The sequence below is a fragment of the Entelurus aequoreus genome, linkage group LG05 (genome assembly GCF_033978785.1).
Source record: "Entelurus aequoreus isolate RoL-2023_Sb linkage group LG05, RoL_Eaeq_v1.1, whole genome shotgun sequence".
Lineage (NCBI taxonomy): Eukaryota > Metazoa > Chordata > Actinopteri > Syngnathiformes > Syngnathidae > Entelurus > Entelurus aequoreus.
In genome coordinates, this window is record NC_084735.1 from 45694292 (window position 1) to 45718568 (window position 24277).

The 24277-nt window shown below is 36.4% G+C and overlaps 2 protein-coding genes and 1 long non-coding RNA gene across 4 annotated transcripts in view; 1 reads left to right on the top strand and 2 right to left on the bottom strand.

The window, feature by feature from the left end:
- Positions 1 to 2622, bottom strand: part of LOC133650688 (uncharacterized) — a 6821-nt gene extending 4199 nt beyond the window's left edge. Inside the window, exon 1 of the long non-coding RNA XR_009826273.1 lies at positions 2206 to 2622. This is a non-coding gene — a long non-coding RNA (uncharacterized LOC133650688). The remainder of the gene's footprint in view (positions 1 to 2205) is intronic.
- Positions 1 to 15041, top strand: part of si:ch211-283g2.1 (sodium- and chloride-dependent GABA transporter ine) — a 30409-nt gene extending 15368 nt beyond the window's left edge. The window contains exons 7-14 of the mRNA XM_062048234.1: positions 4677 to 4780; positions 4857 to 4981; positions 5718 to 5830; positions 5906 to 6046; positions 6123 to 6222; positions 10794 to 10894; positions 10963 to 11130; positions 13800 to 15041. Coding sequence (XP_061904218.1) covers positions 4677 to 4780; positions 4857 to 4981; positions 5718 to 5830; positions 5906 to 6046; positions 6123 to 6222; positions 10794 to 10894; positions 10963 to 11130; positions 13800 to 13949 — 1002 coding nt within the window. The 3' untranslated portion in view covers positions 13950 to 15041. The remainder of the gene's footprint in view (positions 1 to 4676; positions 4781 to 4856; positions 4982 to 5717; positions 5831 to 5905; positions 6047 to 6122; positions 6223 to 10793; positions 10895 to 10962; positions 11131 to 13799) is intronic.
- Positions 15042 to 17544: 2503 nt separating this feature from the next.
- Positions 17545 to 24277, bottom strand: part of dhrs11a (dehydrogenase/reductase 11a) — a 91722-nt gene continuing 84989 nt past the window's right edge. For both annotated transcript variants that reach the window (XM_062048235.1, XM_062048236.1), the window contains exons 6-7: positions 18239 to 18304; positions 17545 to 18166 (exon numbers count right to left, since the gene is read on the bottom strand). In XM_062048235.1, coding sequence (XP_061904219.1) covers positions 18125 to 18166; positions 18239 to 18304 — 108 coding nt within the window. In that variant the 3' untranslated portion in view covers positions 17545 to 18124. The remainder of the gene's footprint in view (positions 18167 to 18238; positions 18305 to 24277) is intronic.

Genomic DNA, 24277 nt, shown 5'->3' on the forward strand with positions numbered 1-24277 from the left:
TTTCTTTGTTAATAGCAGAGGTGGGACCAAGTCATTCCTTTGCAAGTCACAAGTAAGTCTCAAGTCTTTGCCCTCAAGTCTCGAGTCAAGTCCCGAGTCAAGACAGGCAAGTCCCGAGTCAAGTCCAAAGTCAAGACTGGAAAGTCTCAAGTCAAGTCCCAAGTCCTGCATTTTGAATTTCGAGTCCTTTCAAGTCCTTTTAACCACAGACTAATATATTTACACAGATTGTGTATGCTTTTAAAACGCTGTATTCATTTATTAAAACAAGTGCATTTGAAATTGCAGGAAAAAAAATAGTGCTGACATTGCACTTCATAATAGCACTATTATCCAGTCATTTTAAACATTTAACTCATTCCTTTACAGAATAAACACATTTGAAAAAACAAGTGCAACTGTACTTATTTGCACAAAAGTGTTAACATTGTATTTCCTTGGCACATTGCATTGTAACTACCGGTAGTTCCACAGCAGTTTCTATCCTGTTCTTACCTTATCTCATTGATCTCATCTCATACTGTATGTGTGTTGATGTGTGCGTACATATGAAAAACATAACAAAAACATGAACAAAACAATGAACAGAGTTGTACTTTTTAGATGTCAGGGCCCTATGCAATATGTTCACATATTCTTAATATAGTATACATTTTAACTGACCTTTATTTGACTATGTTTGTGTTTTTGTAGGTGGCTAAAATATGCGGTGCTGCTGATCGCCGTCTAACGTTACGTTACTGTGTGTGATACATTGACTAACGTAACGTTAAGTATAGGTACCTCATGCAACCCTGCTTAAAAAAAATCACTTGACAAAAAGTATGAATAAGGTAGCGAACTGCAGTGGACGCAACATATTGCCGTGTTTGCAATGACGTTATAACCATAGACATCTTATAAGTAGACGCAGCATTGGCTGCTGTGACACGAGCAATTTGGCCGCCATCTTGAAGTGGTGATGAGGAGCCGGCGAGCAGCCTAAACTGACAGTTGACAGGTAGAAAACAAAGATGGTGTTCAGCGTTTTCCAACTCAAATGAGCGTACTGTTGAAAATAGAAATCGGGTGATTACTTTTCACAAGTAAGATTTAACATTAATGTACTATTGGTTGTATTTTATGAAAATAATATTACCACAGAGTTGAGAAGGAGCAAAGATCTTTAATATTTGTATGTGAAAATCACAAAGAAATCTTCTGGGGGAGGATGACCCCCCTACATGGGTTTGGTTTACAAACTTTCAGCCCCACCTAAAACAAAATTCACCAGCCGCCACTGATTATGATGCATTCTCATTTTAGGCAAAATATAACACAATACTTTCTTAACAGTATAATTGTAACCAGGAATAAGTCTTCAAGTAACAATATTCAAATACTAACATTGTTGGGTAAGACAGAATTTGGTTTTATTCTGAATCCAGTGAAACAGATTGGTGGTTTTAGCTGATATAAAGACTTACAGGTGTTTATATATGTTTATGTTGAAGTATTTGGCAGACGCTTTTATCCAAAGCGACATACATAAAAAATACATATAAAACAATGACTGTAAACATGATCATTTAAGGGAAGAATGTAATACAAAATATCAATACAAAGTGTCAAGACAGAATAAACTCTCTGCTGCTGCAGCAACAGAGATACAGTCTATAAGATATATAGATATCTAATGTATTCATACATTGTTTATGTAGGATATACGCATGTATATATAACCTAATCATATTATTTCTTCAATTTAAAAATAGCTGACCGTTTTTTCCCCTTTCTCTTGGATTATATTCCCAGTTTTGATCTCGGACGTCTGGTCACTTATAGCGTATAAGAATATTATATTACTGTTAAGCAAACTATGAATAATAAAACACGCCAAAACATGTGTCCTTTATCATAGCTACACATATAACAAAAAAGCGCGTGAAAATCAGTGGTATTCAGTGAGGTAAAATGAATTAAATGCGCTGACAGTTCATTGCTCCTGCCAAATGAATTGCACTAGTGGGGCGGATCACCACTCCAAGATGGCGGCCCCGCGTCTCGTCTGCGCCTGTAGGCAGTAGCGCGCGATGCTGCGTACCCTTATAAGATGTCTATGGTTATAACGTTAGCAGTGAGTTTACAGCCTCACTGATTTAACTACACAGCAAATAAAAGTCACGTTACTTAGCCAATAAACGTTAGCTTACATTCAAAACTTACCCTTCTTTGTGCATCTTCAAATGTCGAACGAAGTTGGAAGTTGTTACGTCTCCGTCTATAATATTCCAACTGCATGATTTGCATAGGGCTATTCGTTTTTTGTTGACCGAGTCGTAGTTTTAATACCCGAACGAAATTAACTTTGGCATAATTGTTTCTCACTGCCGCATTGTTTGACCATTCTTCTTCATTGGTTGTCCTGCAATTTGATTGGATGAGAGCTGTGGGATGAAAATAGCGTAGATCTAATTTGATTGGCTGTTGTACTGAGAGCACACCAGCTGACAGGAACAACACGCTGATAGACACAGACGAAGAACAGGAAAAATACGGAGCGGCGCGCTCCCAAATAACTCTTTAATCTTTGGGTTTTGGGGAAAGTAGCAAGTCATGTCAAGTCAAAAGGCTCAAGTCCAAGTGAAGTCACAAGTCATTGATGTTAAAGTCTAAGTCGAGTTGCAAGTCTCTTTACATTTTGTCAAGTCGAGTCCAAAGTCATCAAATTCATGACTCGAGTCTGACTCGAGTCCAAGTCATGTGACTCGAGTCCACACCTCTGGTTAATAGGCTATCACTAAATGTTAAAAAAAATCCAACTTTATTGTATTTGCAAGCCAACACAAAACATACTGTAAACAGAGTGCTAAGATTTCTATTGGAGGAATCGAAATTAGTCAAGTTTCATCTACCAAATTCATCCTAGTGGATGAAAAATTGTCATGGACAGAACACATAGGTTCAGTAACCAACAAAGTGTAAAGATCTCTTGGTATCTTTAGAAGAATCAGGGGTTTGGTTTAGGGATGTCGGCCGATAATATCGGCAGTCCGATATTATCGGCCGATAAATGCTTTAAAATGTAATACCGGAAATTATCGGAATCGGCTTCAAAAAGTAAAATTTATGACTTTTTAAAACTGCGCTGTGTACACGGACGTAGGGAGAAGTACAGAGCGCCAATAAACCTTAAAGGCACTTCCTTTGCGGGCCGGCCCAGTCACATAATATCTACGGCTTTTCACACACACAAGTGAATGCAAAGCATACTTGGTCAACAGCCATACAGGTCACACTGAGGGTTGCCGTATAAACAACTTTAACACTGTTACAAATATGCGCCACACTGTGAACCCACACCAAACAAGAATGACAAACACATTTCAGGAGAACATCCGCACTGCAACACAACATAAACACAACAGAACAAATACCCAGAACCCCTTGCAGCACTAACTCTTCACTACAATATACACCCCCGCTACCCCCTAGCCTCCCACCTCAACCCCTCCCCCCCAACCCCGCCCACCTCAACCTCCTCATGCTCTCTCAGGGAGAGCATGTCCCAAATTCCAAGATGCTGTTTTGAGGCATGTTAAAAAAAATAATGCACTTTGTGGCTTCAATAATAAATATGGCAGTGCCATGTTGGCATTTTTTTCCATAACTTGAGTTGACTTATTTTGGAAAACCTTGTTACATTGTTTAATACATCCAGCGGGGCATCACAACAAAATTAGGCATAATAATGTGTTAATTCCACGACTGTATATATCGGTATCGGTTGATATCGGAATCGGCAATTAAGAGTTGGACAATATCGGAATATCGGATATCGGCAAAAAAGCCATTATCGGACATCTCTAGTTTGGTTCATCAGGCACGCTTCTTAACTCTTTATTACAGTTTATTTTATCCATGTCTCATCTATTGCAATATTGTCTGGGCTAGTACATATCCATCAAATTTACACAACTTATCCATTATGCAAAATACATTTCTGAGAATAGCTACCTCCTCTAACTATTTGTCTCCGTCTGCTCCTCTGTTTAGGAAACTAAATGTACTATCTATTTATGATATCAACACAGTTCAGTCCTCTTCTTTTATCTATAAATGTACACACTTCCTACACTTTTCAAAGATTATTTTAAGACCAATTCGCAAGTTCATTATCATTATACTAGACAAACTGATAATCTCCGTCTTATCTTTGGCCGTATCACTCTTAGCCAGTTTTCCATCAAACACAGAGGTCCTTTACTCTGGAATAGTCACCTATGTATTGCAAACTCCTCATCTTCACTCACTAACTTGAAACATAGATTAAGGGCCAGCCTGATGAATCAACATTCTCCGTCTGTCCCTACCTTATAATGTAGCCCTATACTTCCTCACACACACACACACACAACCACACACACACAAACACACACACACATACCTAGACGCAATCCACACAAGGTATATTACTTGTTATATTATTTTTTTATATATACTATGTTTAATTGTGTTTGTTAATTTACTGCTTTAGGTGAGAACCTTGCAAAAGCCTTCTTGGGTTTCTTTTCTCACCTGACTTATTTCTTATTACTCATTTCTTGTCTCTATGTTTTTGTTTTTTTACAGTGTTTTACCTTTTGTACTGTTTATATTGTGTGAACAAATAAATAAATAAAAGGTTTTGCACGCAGGTTTGGGTGAATGCCGCAGCCCAGATCTTCAACTCCATCGGAATAGGGTTTGGTTTCCTCATGTCCATGGCCAGCTATAATTCTTTCAACAACAACGTTATTAAGTATTAAAAAAAGGCCCACTCACGGTCCTCACACCCTGCATGGAGAGTAAAACCATGTCTCCTCTCCACCCTGCAGGGACACGCTGGTTATAGCCATTGTCAACTCCCTCACTAGTATCCTGGCAGGCTTTGTCATTTTCTCAGCGTTTGGGTACATGTCTTATCTGCAAGACATTCCTGTGGCCCAGTTGGCTGTAGATGGTGAGTCCAGTAACAACATCTTTACAGATAATCACATTGTGATATTATAATGCATGAGCCAAAATGAAGGTAGGTGTGTGGAAAAAAAACAAACCCCACCAAAGTTAAACTACTGTGTGACAAATCCGTGTGATCCCAGGATGCAGAGAAGGTAGGCAAAGTGCAAGCAGGAGGTCCCTTTATTTGGTGCCAGGCAGAAGAAAAGTAACAAAGGTCTCGCAGGGACTCAGAAAGTAACAGAACATTTAGCATACGGAAGATAATGAACCAGCACTGAAGGAGGGAGCCAGGTGGAACCAAACAGAACTAATTAACATTGAGGAACAGGTGTGCTGGCAGGACAAGGAACAGAAAGTAAACGCAGAGACCAAACTGGAAATACTGACAAAAGAGCACCATGACAGGAAATGAAGCCAAACACATATTGAACAAAGTCCAAATTGTCATGTGGGATCGTGACATACTGTACAATAATATTCTGGCTGTGAATACTTATGTACATGTGATTTTTTTTATTTTGAATACATTTTCTAAATGAAAAAAAACAACTTCTCACATTGTCACAATGGGGTACTGTCTGTAGAATTTTGAGGTCAAAATGAATTTATGCCATTTTGGATTAAGGCTGTAACATAAAATGTGGGAAAAAAAGTGAAGCGCTGTCAATACTTTCCAGGTGCACTGTAGTGTACAAACATGGAAAGTTTCCTAAATGTTCTAAATGTGTGTCATGTAGGTCCTGGACTAGTTTATATTGTCTACCCCCAAGCCTTTGCCAGCATGCCATTGCCTCAACTCTGGGCTGTGCTGTTCTTCTTAATGCTACTTTGTCTTGGAATAGACAGTGAGGTAACCAATCAATCAATACTGGGCAAGAAAGAACATGCATGCTACTTATCATTGATCTATGTTTTTTAACCTCAGTTTGCGATGGTTGAAGTGATGGTAACCAGTCTGATGGACGAATATGATCGACGACTGATCAGGTTCTTCAAGAGGAAGGAGCTCTTTGTTCTTGCAGTCTGCGTGGTGGCGTGTCTTCTTGGGATTCCATGTGTCCTGCAGGTAAAGATCCTCCTTATCTGTATGGTACATGTGTGGTAACTTCTTATCTCTTTGACAAAGTGTGTCCTCTGTGCAGGCGGGGATCTATGTGTTCCAGCTGATGGATCATTACACTGCCATTGTGTCCATCATGTTCCTGGCGTTCTTTGAGGTTCTCGCCATTTGCTGGCTTTATGGTGAGTGCAAACGCTTGCACGAAACAAAAATAAGCACATTTGCTCAGTGGTATTCCAGGTAGGAAGTTCAACAGACTCTGTAATCTGAGTTAATTTAAACATTGAGATGAGAAACTCTGAGTGTTGAGCTCCAGAACTAATCGGAGTTATTTCAATCAATCATGAGTATGTTAACTCTGAGTTAAGACGACATTAAAAAAAAAAAGCCTCAATCTATGGAGCGCTGATTCTACGATACACCGCAGCATCTATGGACAAAAAAGGCCATTGCTACTGTAATATTAATAAGGTTACAATTACTGCCAGAGGTAATACATACGTTGGATTGCAGAGGTTCATTGATTTAATGTTTAATCATATTTTCTTAAAGGCCTACTGAAATGAATTTTTTTTTATTTAAACGGGGATAGCAGATCCATTCTATGTGTCTTACTTGATCATTTCGCGATATTGCCATATTTTTGCTGAAAGGATTTAGTAGAGAACATCGACGATAAAGTTGCAACTTTTGGTCGCTGATAAAAAAAGCCTTGCCTGTACCGGAAGTAGCGTGACGTCAACAGTTGAAGGGCTCCTAACATTTCCCCATTGTTTTCAATGCAGCTAGAGCGATTCGGACCGAGAAAGCGACGATTTCCCCATTAATTTGAGCCAGGATGAAAGATTTGTGGATGAGGAACGTGAGAGTGAAGGACTAGAGTGCAGTGCAGGATGTATCTTTTTTCGCTCTGACCGTAACTTAGGTACAAGCTGGCTCATTGGATTCCACACTTTCTCCTTTTTCTATTGTGGATCACGGATTTGTATTTTAAACCACCTCGGATACTATATCCTCTTGAAAATGAGAGTCGAGAACGCGAAATGGACATTCACAGTGACTTTTATCTCCACGACAATACATTGGTGAAGCACTTTAGCTATGGAGCTAACGTGATAGCATCGTGCTTAAATGCAGATGGAAACAAAAGAAATAAGCCCCTGACTGGAAGGATAGACAGAAGATCAACAATACTACTATCAGGAGACACCGAACCAAACACTGGACCTGTAACAACACGGTTAATGCTGTGCCCCCTGTCGAAGCCTAGCAATGCTGTTGCTAACGACGCCATTGAAGCTAACTTAGCTACGGGACCTCGTCAGAGCTATGATAAAAACATTAGCGCTCCACCTACGCCAGCCCTCATCTGCTCATCAACACCCGTGCTCACCTGCGTACCAGCGATTGACGGCGCGACGAAGGACTTCACCCGATCATCGACGCGGTCGGCGGCTAGCGTCGGATAGCGCGTCTGCTATCCAACTCAAATTCCTCCTGGTTGTGTTGCTGTAGCCAGCCGCTAATACACCGATCCCACCTACAACTTTCTTCTTTGCAGTTTCCATTGTTAATTGAACAAATTGCAAAAGATTCACCAACACAGATGTCCAGAATACTGTGGAATTTTGCGATGAAAACAGAGCTGTTTGTATTGTGATACAATGTGTCCGAATACTTCCGTTTCAACCATTGACGTCACGCGAAAACGTCATCATACATAGACGTTTCCAACCGGAAGTTTAGCGGGAAATTTAAAATTGCACTTTAGAAGTTAACCCGGCCGTATTGGCATGTGTTGCAATGTTAAGATTTCATCATTGATATATAAACTATCAGACTGCGTGGTCGGTAGTAGTGGGTTTCAGTAGGCCTTTAATAGCCCACAGGTGAAAAAGTTGAAAAATGACATGTAATTAAATCTCATTTTAATTTAAGTGCAATCCCATTGGTAAAACACACATGGAGGCAGCTGATAATAATACATGTTGTTAAATGTTTCAATTATAAATGCAAAGTACACATCCTTGAGTGGCTACACACACACACACATATACAGTATATATATATATATATATATATATATATATATATATATATATATATATATATATATATATATATATATATATATATATATATATATATATATATATATATATATATATATATATATATATATATATATATATACACATACATATATATATATATATATACACATACATATATATATATATATATTTATATATATATATATATATATATATATACACATACATATATATATACACATACATATATATATATATATATATATATATATATATATATATAAACACACATATACACACACACACATACATATATTCATATACAAATATATACACATATATATATATGTATGTACATATATTCATATACAAATATATACATATATACATACAAATATATAAACATATATGCATATATACACCTTCAAATATATAAACATATATATATATATATATATATACACATACATATATATATACACATACATATATATATATACACATACATATATATATATATATATATATATATATATATATATATATATATATATATATATATATATACACATACATATATATATACACATACATATATATATACACATACATATATATATATATATATATATATATATATATATATATATATATATATATATATATATATATATATATATATATATATATATATATATAAACACACATATACACACACACACATACATATATTCATATACAAATATATACACATATATATATATGTATGTACATATATTCATATACAAATATATACATATATACATACAAATATATAAACATATATGCATATATACACCTTCAAATATATAAACATATATGCATATATACCTTCAAATATATAAACATATATAGATATGTTTTTTTCCATACCAAGAACTTTGTGTAAGACCAATTTGCTTATAATAATTATGTACTAAAATCTGATATATGCTTCTTGAAAAAAAAAAAAAAATTGTTTATAGTTATATTTAGGATGAAATTAAATACCCCCCCCAAAAAGTTTTAATCAAAACAATAATTCAGGAGAGATTCAATCTTTAAAATCAAGGTAAATAAAATATTGTTGTTATAAATATTTAATTATATTTAATATTTAATCAGAATTTAACATAATTATATCCATCCATCTATTTTCTACCGTTATTCCCTTTCGAGGTCGCGGGGGGTGCTGGAGATTTTATATTAAATGTTTATTATCTATATACATGTATATTTGTTTAAGTTTACAATAATAAACAACTAAATAATCCATTCAATTAATATCCATCCATCCATTTCCTACCGCTTGTCCCTTTTGGGGTCGCGGGGGGTGCTGGAGATTTTATATTAAATGTTTATTATCTATATACATGTATATTTATTGAAGTTTACAATAATACACAACTAAATAATCCATCCAATTAATATCAAATATCTGAAATCAGGGATTTGAAAAAAAAAAAGGACTATCACGATATACTGTATAATGATATCAACTTACTCTCAGTTTGACGTATCTGTCTTTTTAGAACAGAAAACCCTGGATTTCCCTCATGTCAGGCTTCACATACTGTACTATTTTCCCTAAAGCTGCTTTCTTGAATCCCCACCTGCTTTACTGAAGACTCAGAGTGTGTGAAGTCTGACATGAGGGAAATTCAGGGTAACTGATTCCATGAACCTAACCTGCTTGCTGGCAGGTTTTCTTGAACAAACCCTAACTTTTTCCACGCCTGCACTCTCCTGATAAACGTGAAGCAAGCTGTCAGACACAAAGTGCCTGCTCATTAGTAACCCAAGCAGGATTTATTCCTGGAGCCAGCTGTTTGTTAATATCTTTTTTGGAATGTTTGTTGATTTTTTTGTTGGTATGTTTGTTGACAGTTGATTATTTGTTGATACAGTATGTTCTTTGATTTTTTTGTTGGTATGTTTGTTGACTGTTGATTATTTGTTGATACAGTATGTTCTTTGATTTTTTTGTTGGTATGTTTGTTGACTGTTGATTATTTGTTGATACAGTATGTTCTTTGATTTTTTTGTTGGTATGTTTGTGACATGGTTTTTGATATTTTTTATTGTGTGTTACTGTGTTTTGTTGGTATGTTTGTTGATTGTTATTTGTTGATTTTTTTGTTGGTATTTTTTGTCAACATGTTTATTGATATGTTTGATTGTGTGTTGATATGTTTGTTATTTGTTAATTATTTGTTGATATGTTTTTGATATGTTTGATTGTGTGTTGGTGTGTTTGTTAATCATTTGTTGATTCATATTTTTTATTAGTCTGTTTGTTAATTATTTGTTAATATGTTTGTTAATATGGTTTTTGATATGATTGATTGCGCGTTGGTATGTTTGTTTATTGTTTGTTCATATATTTGTTGATATGTTTGGTAATTGTTTGTTGGTATGCTTGCTGATTTGTTTGTTTATATGTTTGCTAGTTGTTTGGTTGTTGATATGCCTGCTTTTATGTTTGTTGATCGTTTCTTGGTGTGATTGTCATTATTTTTGTTTTGTATGTTTGTTCCTATGTTCATTGATTTGTTTTTGTTTGCTGATAGTGTTTTGGTATGCTTCTTAATATTTCTGTTGGTATGTTTGTAACATGTTTGTTGGAATGTTGGTAATACGTTTGTTGTTATGTTTGTTCATAATTTTGTTCCTATGTTCAGGCGTGAGGCGACTTTCTGACAATTTGGAAGAGATGACTGGCAAAAAAGCAAACATTTTCTTCAGAGTGTGTTGGCAAATAATCGCTCCTCTCCTCATCTTGGTGGGTCAAATGTTTGTTGGACCTTTTGTGAACCACAACTAAAGTAAACATGCTTCTTTTTACGGCAGGTGATCCTGATTTTCTCCATCACTCAGTTTAAACCTGCTCGCTATGAAAATTATGTTTTCCCACCTTGGGCCCAAAGTGTTGGCTGGGTGGTTGCCATGGGCTCCATCATTTGGATCCCTTTGGCCAGCGTTCACACATTGTGGATTCTACCTGGATCCTTCGTGCAGGTAAAGGACAAATAAATCTACAGTACGCTCTTTCACCCAGAAATAATGTAATATAAATATGTGTATGTATATATATATATATATATATATATATATATATATATATATATATATATATATATATATATATATATATATATATATATATATATATATATATATATATATATATATATATATATATATGTGTGTATATATGTGTGTATATATATATATATATATATATATATATATATATATAGTCACACACATATTATATATATATATATATGTATGTATATATGTGTGTGTGTATATATATATATATATATATATATATATATATATATATATATATATATATATATATATGTATGTATATATGTGTGTATATATATATATATATATATATATATATATATATACACACATATATACATACATATATATATATATATATATATATATATATATATATATATATATATATATATATATATATATACACACACACATATATACATACATATATATATATATATAATATGTGTGTGACTATATATATATATATATATATATATATATATATATATACACACATATATACACACATATATATATATATATATATATATATATATATATATATATATATATATATATATATATATATATATATATATATATATACTGTACATGTATATATATATATATATATATATATATATATATATATATATATATATATATATATATATATATATATATATATATATATATATATATATATATATATATAGTCGAGGTTTCTGTGGTTTATCCGTTATACAGTGTTCAATACCGGGGTAGAGTGAAATATACGTGAGGTCAGGAAAAAACACAGAGAATACAATCGTGGTCAAAAGTTTACATACACTTGTAAAGAACATAATGTTATGGCTGTCTTGAGTTTCCAATCATTTCTACAACTCTTATTTTTTTGTGATAGAGTGATTGGAGCACATACTTGTTTGTCACAAAAAACATTCATGAAGTTTGTTTCTTTTATGAATTTATTATGGGTCTACTGAAAATGTGAGCAAATCTGCTGGGTCAAAAGTATACATACAGCAATGTTAATATTTGGTTACATGTCCCTTGGCAAGTTTCACTGCAATAAGGCGCTTTTGGTAGCCATCCACAAGCTTCTGGTTGAATTTTTGACCACTCCTCTTGACAAAATTGGTGCAGTTCAGCTAAATTTGTATGTTTTCTGACATGGACTTGTTTCTTCAGCATTGTCCACATTTTTAAGTCAGGACTTTGAGAAGGCCATTCTAAAACCTTAAATCGAGCCTGATTTAGCCATTCCTTTACCACTTTCGATTTGTGTTTGTGGTCATTGTACTACCACCACCATGCTTGACTGTAGGATTGGTGTTCCTGGGATTAAAGGCCTCACCTTTTCTCCTCCAACCATATTGCTGGGTATTGTGGCCAAACAGCTCAATTTTTGTTTCATCTGACATCACATGGACAAAGATAAGACCTTCTGGAGGAAAGTTCTGTGGTCAGATGAAACAACAATTTAGCTGTTCGGTCACAATACCCAGCAATATGTTTGGAGGAAAAAAGGTGAGGCCTTTAATCCCAGGAACACCAATCCTACCGTCAAGCATGGTGGAGGTAGTATTATGCTCTGGGTCTGTTTTGCTGCCAATTGAACTGGTGCTTTACAGAGAGTAACTGGGACAATGAAAAAGGAGGATTACCTCCAAATTCTTCAGGACAACCTAAAATCATCAGCCAGGAGGTTGGGTCTTGGGCGCAGTTGGGTGTTCCAACAGGACAATGACCCCAAACACACGTCAAAAGTGGTAAAGGAATGGCTAAATCAGGCTAGAATTAAGGTTTTAGAATGGCCTTCCCAAAGTCCTGACTTAAACGTGTGGACAATGTTGAAGAAACAAGTCCATGTCAGAAAACCAACAAACTTAGCTGAATTGCACCAATTTTGTCAGGAGGAGTGGTCAAAAATTCAACCAGAAGCTTTTGGATGGCTACCAAAAGCACCCTTTTGCAGTGAAACTTGCCAAGGGACATGTAACCGAATATTAACATTTCTGTATGTATACTTTTGACCCAGCAGATTTGGTCACATTTTCAGTAGACCCATAATAAATTCATAAAAGAACCAAACTTCATGAATGTTTTTTGTGACCAACAAGTATGTGCTCCAATCACTCTATCACAAAAAACAAGAGTTGTAGAAATGATTGGAAACTCAAGACAGCCATGACATTATGTTCTTTACAAGTGTATGTAAACCTTAGACCACGACTGTACACACACACACACACACACACACACACACACACACACACACACACACACACACACACACACACACACACACACACACACACACACACACACACACACACACACACACACACACACACACACACACACACACACACACACACACACACACACATATATATATATTAGTGCCCTGCAAATGGCAGGTGACCTAGTCCAACGTTTACTCCATTTCTCACCCAAAGTCAGCTGGGATAGGCTCCAGCTTACTCGTGACTCTGATCATGTCTGTAAAAATCAGCATACTTTATTAATACAAAAAAGTAACTCCATGGTGTGCCTTGCTCAAGGTTCATGTCATTACATTTGCTTTTCTTTTCCTCCCACAGAAACTAAAGCTGTCCATCACACCATATTCCCTGTCGCAAACATCCAAAACTCCGTATTTTGAAAGGGGAGGAGGTGACAGATATCCAGCTGTGTCTGTCATAAGTGCCTCCATCCGCCTGCAAGACAAGCCACCAAACTGGGGGAACTAAAGAGGTGTCTTTTTGCTCTGTGCAGCTGTAATGGTCACTTAGCAGTGCTTTCATCACAAACAAAAACCGTTGCAGCATTTCTGCCATGCAGAAAGCAACACTATCTGTGAGCCCATAATTTATTGCTATTAGTTAACTTTAATGGCATTCATAAAACAGTATACAAATATCTGTGGTGTGGACACACTACAGGTGAAGAGCTGAGGGGGGTGTTCCATGACTAGCACGTTCAACAAACTGAGTTTAAGTCCCAGTTAATTTACCCTAAGATGGGAAACTCTGAGTTTGGGTTCCAAAACATCTGATCTGAGTGAGTTATATCAATCCTGAGTATGTTGACTCTGAGTTAAGACCATAATAATAAGTTATGATCAGTGGAGCGCTGATTCTATGAACCAGGGATAGAAAAGGCTGTCAGAAAGTGTTAATGCATGTTTATGGTGGGTATATGAACACCTTTTCTTAAAAGAAAGAAAAGTAATATAGTGAAATCTTATTGCACTGAAGTGAGGAATAATTACTGACAGTCAGAGCAGCAGTTGATTTATTTAATGTGTAATCATATTTTCTTAGCCAACAGGTACAAAAATTGAGAAATATGGAATAAAATCTCATTTTTGTTTTGGTGCAATCCCACTTGTAAAATCACACATGGAGGCAGCTGATAATTGCTCCTGGTTTAATTATATTTGTAAAGTCAATGCAAAATGCTAAGTAAATGTAATTGATTGGCTAATACACTTTTTATCTGGTTTGCTTATGATAAAAATGTACTATAATCTGAGTTATACTTCTTAAAATTAGATTAATCTAGAATGCCAGCTATTGCTGGCAAGATTGTTTCCATTTACAATGATGAACAGAATGTTACCATGGTAACCGGGAAAAAAAATCTACATTTCCCTCGTCTAAGGTTTTACAAACTCAGTTTTCCCTTAACCTGCTTTCTGGAAGACCCCTCAGAATTGAACTGTCATCCTTTCAACAACTTGCTTTGTGAACAACAGTGCCATCTTTTGGGCATATTTGTAACTGCACTTATCATGTATTTGTTTTTAACTATTGCATTTAAATGTAATACTGATACCATGTAAAATGACGAAATCAAAACTATAAAGCAGAACGTTTATACTGTGATACACACATACATATATAATAAAAACTGGACAAATTCAGTGTATGTGACTTCTTTATTAGGTCAAATACAATAATGCAACAGGGCCTTGTTGATTAAAACGATAACGTCAGGAACACACAGGTCATGCTGCTCGCGTATTGTGTGATGTAAAGTGTAATAAAACCTATTCCACATGTGACAGGTTTACTTTATACTGTGCAAAGTACAACGCTTGTTAAGTCCTACATCCACACGCTCTACTTTACATCTAGGCAGGCAATAGATGTGACGTATTCGTTATTTTGCTCTTTCATTAAATACATAGATTAAATATTTGTCTTGCCTTCAAGTAACCACTGGGAATTGAATGAATTCAAAGTGCTGGATTGAAATTACACGACCCAAAAATTTGGAGGATAGAAATTTCACATGCGCAAAAAATACAGTAGTTAGTATTGTATTTCATTTTTTGCCGGCTGCTCACATGGATTAAAAGTGGATTTCAATTCAAAGTCAAGAGAGTATATTTGTATTGTAAGTAAATGCGGCAAGCCTTGGAAAATGTTAAGTAGTTATATGAAGTGGAAAAAAACAACGTCTATGGTAGGGGTGTCCAAATTGAGGCCACGGGGGCATTTGTGTATTTTTTTAATTGTTCTTTTGTCCCTCATAACAAATATTGCGGCTTCACCAGATCGCAGATTTTTTGGGGATAATTTAAGCCCATTCTACAATTTTTTGTCCTGCATTAGGCATTTTCAAGCATAAACATGGCTGAATTAACGACAAATATCAATACTACAGTAGAATTGGCCACTAGAGAAGATCAAACCAATCAGAGCGCGCTGTTCAGTATCGTGGCCACTGATTGGCTCAGCCTCAGCCAGCATTACCATATTGCATTAAAGGAGTGTAAAGGTGACTAAAGGGTGTTATGTTTTACATCTAGAGGGCTCTCCATCCATTTCCTACTTTCCCATAATGTTGAGAAACATTTAGTTTTTTTATGCTCTAGCTATGAAAATATTTAATTTATAATTAATGCTTCCCATACTTCCAGTTTGTCGCGGCCAATTTACAGCTATAAACGAGGGACGGCTGTAGGTAAAACTCAATTATCATTATTGATATTTATTAGCTATTACACTCATTTGCCTTTTTACCTATATAACAAAGCTAGGATGTTTTGTTCAGATACCTTAGCACAGGGGTCACCAACGCGGTGCCCGCGGGCACCAGGTAGCCCGTAAGGACCAGATGAGTAGCCCGCTGGCCTGTTCTAAAAATAGCTCAAATAGCAGCACTTACCAGTGAGCTGCCTCTATTTTTTAAATGTTATTTATTTACTAGCAAGCTGGTCTCACTTTGTCGGACATTTTTAATTCTAAGAGAGACAAAACTCAAATAGAATTTGAAAATCCAAGAAAATATTTTAAAGACTTGGTCTTCACTTGTTTAAATAAATTCATACATTTTTTTACTTTGCTTCTTATAACTTTGAGAAAGACAATTTTAGAGAAAAAATGATTTTAGGATTTTTAAACACATATACATTTTTACCTTTTAAATTCCTTCCTCTTCTTTCCTGACAATTTAAATCATTGTTCAAGTAAATTCATTTTTTTATTGTAAAGAATAATAAATACATTTTATAATAATAATAATAATAATACCTGGGATTTATATAGCGCTTTTCTAAGTACCCAAAGTCGCTTTACATGTTAAAAACCCATCATTCATTCACACCTGGTGGTGGTAAGCTACTTTCGTAGCCACAGCTGCCCTGGGGTAGACTGACGGAATTTTTAAATTTAATTCTTAATTTTAGCTTCTGTTTTTTTAACAAAGAATATTTGTGAAATATTTCTTCAAACTTATTATGATTAAAATTCAAAACAATTATTCTTGCAAATCTAGAAAATCTGTAGAATCAAATTTAAATCTTATTTCAAAGTCTTTTGAATTTATTTTAAAATTTTTGTTCTGGAAAATCTACAAGAAATAATGATTTCTCTGTTAGAAATATAGCTTGGTCCAATTTGTTATATATTCTAACAAAGTGTAGATTGGATTTTAACCTATTTAAAACATGTCATCAAAATTCTAAAATTAATCTTAATCAGGAACAATTACTAATGATGTTCCATAAATTATTTTTTTAATTTTTTCAAAAAGATTCGAATTAGCTAGTTTTCCTCTTCTTTTTTTCGGTTGAATTTTGAATTTTAAAGAGTCGAAATTGAAGATAAACTATGTTTCAAAATTTAATTGTCATTTTTTTCGTGTTTTCTCCTCTTTTAAACCGTTCAATTAAGTGTAAATATCATTAATTATTAATAATAACATAGAGTTAAAGGTAAATTGAGCAAATTGGCTATTTCTGGCAATTTATTTAAGTGTGTGTCAAACTGGTAGCCCTTCGCATTAATCACTACCCAAGAAGTAGCTCTGGGTTTCAAAAAGGTTGGTGACCCCTGCCTTAGCATATATAGACCTACATTGGATCATTTTAGCATCTAATAAAGTATTTCTGATTCTGATCTTTAATGTACAAAATGTATCAAAACATCTTCCTAAATACTTAAATTTTCTGTAGTGGCCCTCGGTGGGAAAAATTTGGACACCCATGGTATTATTGTTTATGAGAGCAGGTAAAATGATAACGAGTTAGACAAGAAATCCTTTAAAGTTGAAACGAGATACGCCATATGACCTATGGAAAAATAAAGAAACTTTGCAGTCAGTAGCTTCCCTCTGAAGTCAAGGTCATAAAGATGACAGCACCATCTGATTTAACGCTCCTGCCAAACGTTGGGAGTCAGCTCAGTGTGTGACTGAGATGAACAAACTGGCGTTCAGTAGTATTTTCACTGTGGTCTACAAAGTCCACCACCTTCATTTCCTCACCTCCATTTGAGCAACGGTCGTCCTGCCTCCCCTCCCGCATGCAGATGTATTAACCCCGCCCCTTCCCTCCCGCGCCAAGCAGAGGTCGCTAACGAGTCGCCGTGGCTGCTGACATAGGCGGGCTCCTCCTGCAGCTTTCCTCCTTGCACTGCTAGGACACCTGCTCAACCGGCCTCATCTGAATATCTCCAATCTGAGGGTGCCAAACACAAATCCAATAAAAGACATTATTTATATTCTAAAACAGACAAAGTAGCTGACATACCTGGACATGAGGTGGGGCACTGAGGACAAATGTGACTGCGCTGGCGATGTCATCTGCTTTCAAGCACTGCACATATGGGGAGAAAATGTGTTAATACTCTATTATTGCAAAGTCACTCAAAGGCCTGCGTTCTCGCACAGGGATTAAGCTAGTTTTGGACTAAAACCACATTTGTAAAACAGGATTCACTGAAATGGCTTTCTCAGACACGGAGTCAAATAATCTCAGACTTGTCCTAGTCTTGAATTGAATCATCTCATTTTTTGAATGGAGACTAGAGATAAATCGGGTAAAATTTAAGACTCAAAGGGTCATATTATGATTATCTTTCTACATTTAAAACACTTCCTTGTAGTCTTCAACCTTTTTTGAGCCAATGCACAATTTTTTTATTGAAAACATCTGGAGGCACACCACCAGCAGACAACATTAACAAATGAAACTCAGCAGTCGATATTGACAGTAAAAAGTAGTTGTCGCAATTGTTGGATATGACTTTAAACCATAACCAACCATGCATTAATATAGCTCTTGTCTCAAGTAGGTGTGCTGTCACGACCTGTCACATCACGCCGTGACTTATTTTGAGTTTTTTGCTGTTTTCCTGCGTGTAGTGTTTTAGTTCTTGTCTTGTGCTCCTATTTTAGTGTCGTTTTCCTCTTTTGTTGGTATTTTCCTGTAGCAGTTTCATGTCTTCCTTTGAGCAATATTTCCCACACCTGCTTTGTTTTAGCAATCAAGAATATTGAAGTTGTGCGGACGCTATCCTTCTTTGTGGGGACATTGTTGATTGTCTTGTCATGTTCGGATGTACATTGTGGACGTCGTCTCTGCTCCACACGCTGTAAGTCTTTGCTGTCGTCCAGCATTCTGTTTTTGCTTATGTTGCAGCCAGTTTAGTTTTTAGTTTCGTTTTGCATAGCCTTCCCTAAGCTTCAATGCCTTTTCTTAGTGGCACTCGCCTTTTGTTTATTTTTACCTGCATACTGCCTCCCGCTGTCGTCTGCATATTGGGATCACGACAAACCATCGTCGTCGTTCCCGACATCTACGAAGCATTAAGCTACTTGCTGCCACCTACTGATATGGAAGAGTATTACACGGTTACTCTGCCGAGCTCTAGACAGCTCAGACACTCAACAACGGTACATTATTTGCGGATTATAACTACTGGTTTGCAAAAAATACTTTTAACCCAGCTAGGTGAAATTACATAATCCCCCACGGCACACCAGACTGTATTTCACGGCACACTAGTGTGCCGCGGAACAGTGGTTGAAAAACACTGGTCTACATAACATGTAATTGTGGTGCTTTGGTCAAAATGTTGCATAGATTATGTTTTACAGACTATTTTCAAGACGGTTTTTGACCGTCTCTTCAGGATGCGCCAGTTTGTGTGCGGTCTTATTTACGTGCCTCCACTTCGACTGTGTCTTCTCCCCATCATCGATGTTGTAGTTTTTAGCGCTTCCATATCGAGTACACTGACAGATATAAATTCGAACTATACGCTACTTTGTATTAGAAATGGCTATGGCAAAGGATGCATGTGCATGTACCAGCCAGTCTGCCCCACAACAAGATGATAGACAAAAACAACTACAGTATCTTACTGATTACAATGGCGGACTTGCGCAAAGATCATCAGGTACATTTCTACCATATTTGGAGATATTTGCTGACGTCCTGGGTCAGACAACATCACAGGACAGAGCAAATTCCAAATGGCTCGTTTGGAGGAAGTATGAAGCTAGGCAATATTGTTTTGGAAATTTTAGGGACTAATGTAGATCCTAAATACACAAAAACAGGTACCAATAGGTAAGAAAAGTTGGTTTTGCATAATAAGTACTCTTTAAAGACTTAATAAGTTAAACCTATTTCAGATGTTTGTTTAACCTAAAGGGGTTGTATTATGCAAAACCAACTTTTCTTACCTTTTGGTAGCTATTTTTGTGAATTTGTCATGAAAATGTGAAATCAAACTATAGAGGCATGGCGGAGATATTTATAAACAATTTTGCCTTCTTCTAAACTTGCTCCAAACGATTATTTTTCCTTAGTTGCTGCGGCGGATATCTACCTATAAGGTAGAGGTTTACACAAAGAGCTTTGCGTGAGTCTGCCATTTTTATTCAGTTGATGTCCAAAGACATATACCTGGGGATAAGTTGATTGGCAAAACTAAATTGGCCCTAGTGTGTGAATGTGAGTGTGAATGTTGTCTGTCTATCTGTGTTGGCTCTGCGATGAGGTGGCGACTTGTCCAGGGTGTACCCCGCCTTCCGCCCGAATGCAGCACCCCCCGCGACCCCGAAAGGGACAAGCGGTAGAAAATGGATGGATGGATGGAAGTCCAAACCTGAGGTCACTAAATTCCTTATTTTTCTCTATCCACTTGTCATAGGGCAGACTGGCTTGTACAAGCACATCCATCCTTCGCTGTCGCCATTTCTAATAAAAAAGTAGTGTATAGTTCTGTCACTAGACTCCATATTAAAGCGCTAAAAACTACAACACAACTAACAAGATGGAGACGCAGTCGGAGGGGGCTTGGCCACAAAACCGCACATCCTAAAGAAACGTTTAGAAAGCGGCTTGAAGATAGTCTGGAAAACAAAATCTTTGCAACAATTGCCCAAAGCACCAACAGTACATGTCATGTAGACCAGAAGGAATGGTTCTAAATGAAGAAAAAAACATACCAATACGACCCCTTTAAAGAGAAATACTGTAGGCATCACAGTACATAATAAATGATGCTGAAAACACTTTGCTTTATAGCTGTGCATATAACTAAAAGTATTTTATCTGCAGTATTTGGCATTTAATTCAGTTAATGAGTACCGTATTTTTCGGAGTATAAGTCACTCTGGAGTATAAGTCGCACCTGCCGAAAATGCATAATACAGAAGGAAAAAAACATATATAAGTCGCACTGGAGTATAAGGCGCATTTTTTGGGGAAATTTCTTTGATAAAACCCAACACCAAGAATAGACATTTGAAAGGCTATTTAAAATAAATAAAGAATAGTGAACAACAGGCTGAATAAGTGTACGTTATATGACGCATAAATAACCAACTGAGAACGTGCCTGGTATGTTAACGTAACATATTATGGTAAGAGTCATTCAAATAACTATAATATATAGAACATGCTATACATTTACCAAACAATCTGTCACTCCTAATCGCTAAAAAATGTCACACCTGGGTGAAGTCGGGTCTGGGTTTCGTCTGGTTTCATGTTTTGTCATTTCCTGTTTTATTTTGAAATGCTGACTCTCCCTCTCATTTCAGGTCACTTGCCCTTCCTCCTGTTTCCCTGGTCTGACGTCTTTCCTGATTGCCTGATTGCGCCCACCTGTGTCACCCTCCCTCATGTGTATAAATGTCTCATCCTCCTTCTGTCCTGTGCCAGAGTGTTTCGTATCGTCTTGTGCGTACCTCCAGCGTTCCTTGCCACAGTCTTGTCTTCAGCCATTGCCACGTTTTGTTTGTACTTTTGATCCACGGGAGATTCTTTGTTTGTAACCTTTTGTCAGGTAAGATTAGCTTCTTAGCATCGCCTCCGTTGGAGCGCTTTTTGTTGTATTTGTTAGTTTTTGTTCTTTAGCCCCTTTTCCCTCCATAGTCGGAGCGTTTTGAGTTGTTAATATTTTTGTTAGTTTAGTAGTCAGGTTAGATCTGTTTTGATAGCCTGTTTTGTTTCTCCCGTTTTGGACCCCTCCCCTTCTGAGAATAAACAACTGTTTTCAGTAATCCTGCATCTGTGTCCAGAGTCCTAGTCGGGTCTTGACAAAAACGATGAAATCTTATACGTCTAGTCTCTTACGTGAATGAGCTAAATAATATTATTTGATATTTTACGGTAATGTGTTAATAATTTCACACATAAGTCGCTCCTGAGTACAAGTCGCACCCCTGGCCAAACTATGAAAAAAAACCGTGACTTATAGTCCGAAAAATACGGTATTTTATTTTCATTTATGACTTGATGTGCCTTCTTTTAATTGTATGCATCTATAAAGCAGTTTGAACGGCCTTGTGTACTACCTACATGATGATAAAAGACCACAAAGACCAGAAAGAAGATTGTTCGGAGACAGAAGAAACATTCTGAATGAATTTGATGAGAGAGATTTTTGTCACAGTTTTTTATACATCCAAAGACAATGCAGCTGAAATTATTTGTTTGCCCCTTGTTCCTTACAAGAACATAATCACCTGTGGGGAACCCCTACACATCTTTCCTTAAAAGTACTTATCACCTTGAGCTTTTTGGCAAGTGGAACTTTTCATGGTGAAACAATTATGTGGTGAGTGAATCAACAGTCTGTAAAATAGAGCACGAAATTTGCAAAGTTATATAGCATCATTATATATTTATATATATATATATATATATATATATATATATATATATATATATATATATATATATATATATATATATATACATATGTATATATATATATACTATATTGACAAAAGTATTTGACCACCCATCCAAATGATGAGAATCAGGTGCCCTAATCACTTGGCCCGGTGTATAAAATCAAGTACTTAGGCATGGAGACTGTTTCTACAAACATTTGTGAAAGAACGGGCCGCTCTCAGTGATTTCCAGCATGGAACTGTCGTGAAATTTCCTCACTCCTAAATATTCCAAAGTGAACTTTATTATAAGAAAAGTGAAGAGTTTGGGAACAGCAAGTCACCCACCAAGTGGTAGGCCATGTAAACTGACAGAGCGGGGTCAGCGGATGCTGAAGCGCATAGTGCAAAGACTTTCTGCACAGTCAGTTGATACAGCGCTCCAAACTTCATGCGACCTTCCAATTAGCCCACATACAGTACGCAGAGAGCTTTATGAAATGGGTTTCCATGGCCGAGCAGCTGCATCTAAGCCATACATCACCAAGTCCAATGCAAAGTGTTGGATGCAGTGGTGTAAAGCAGTGGTCCCCAACCACCGGGCCGTGGCCCGGTGCCGGTCCGTGTATTGATTGGTACCGGGTCGCACAAGAAAAAAATAAAATACAAATGCAAATAATTGTTTTTTTTCTTCTTTTTTTTTAATTAAATCAACATAAAAAACACAAGATACACTTACAATTAGTGCACCAACCCAAAAAACCTCCCTCATTCACAGTCATTCGCACAAAAGGTTTGTTTCTTTCTGTTATCAATATTTCTGGTTCCTACATTATGTATCAATACAGATCAATACAGTCTGCAGGGATACAGTCCGTAAGCACACATGATTGTATTTCTTTATGACAAAAAAACAACAACACAAGATTGGGGACCACTAGTGTAAAACACATCGCCACTGGACTCTAGAGCAGTGGAGACACGTTCTCTGGACTGATGAATCACGCTTTTCCATCTGGTTATCTGATGGACGAGTCTGGGTTTGAAGGTTCCTGGGAGAACGCTACATTTCGGACTGCATTGCGCCGAGTGTGAAATTTGGTGGAGGAGGAATTATGGCGTGGGGTTGTTTTTCAGGAGTTGGGCTTGGCCCCTTAGTTCCAGTGAAAGGAACTTTGAATGCTCCAGGATACCAGGACATTTTGGACAATTCCATGGGATGGCACTTCAAGTTCATATGTGACGGGCGGAAGGCGGGGTACACCCTGGACAAGTCGCCACCTCATCGCAGGGCCAACACAGATAGACAGACAACATTCACACTCACATTCACACACTAGATACCGTATTTTCCGCACTATAAGGCGCACCGGAATATAAGGCGCACCTTCAATGAATGGCATATTTGAAAACTTTGTTCATATATAAGGCGCATCGGATTATAAGGCGCACCTATGCATCCATTAGATGGAGCTGCGCTAAAGGAAATGTCAACAAAACAGTCAGATAGGTCAGTCAAACTTTATTAATAGATTACAAACCAGCGTTCTGACAACTCTGTTCACTCCTAAAATGAATAAACAGCTGTTTTATTTTCCCCGAGGTAAAGTCAGTGACGAGGTGTTTTGTTTATCTTTTAACAACAGCAAGGTATAAC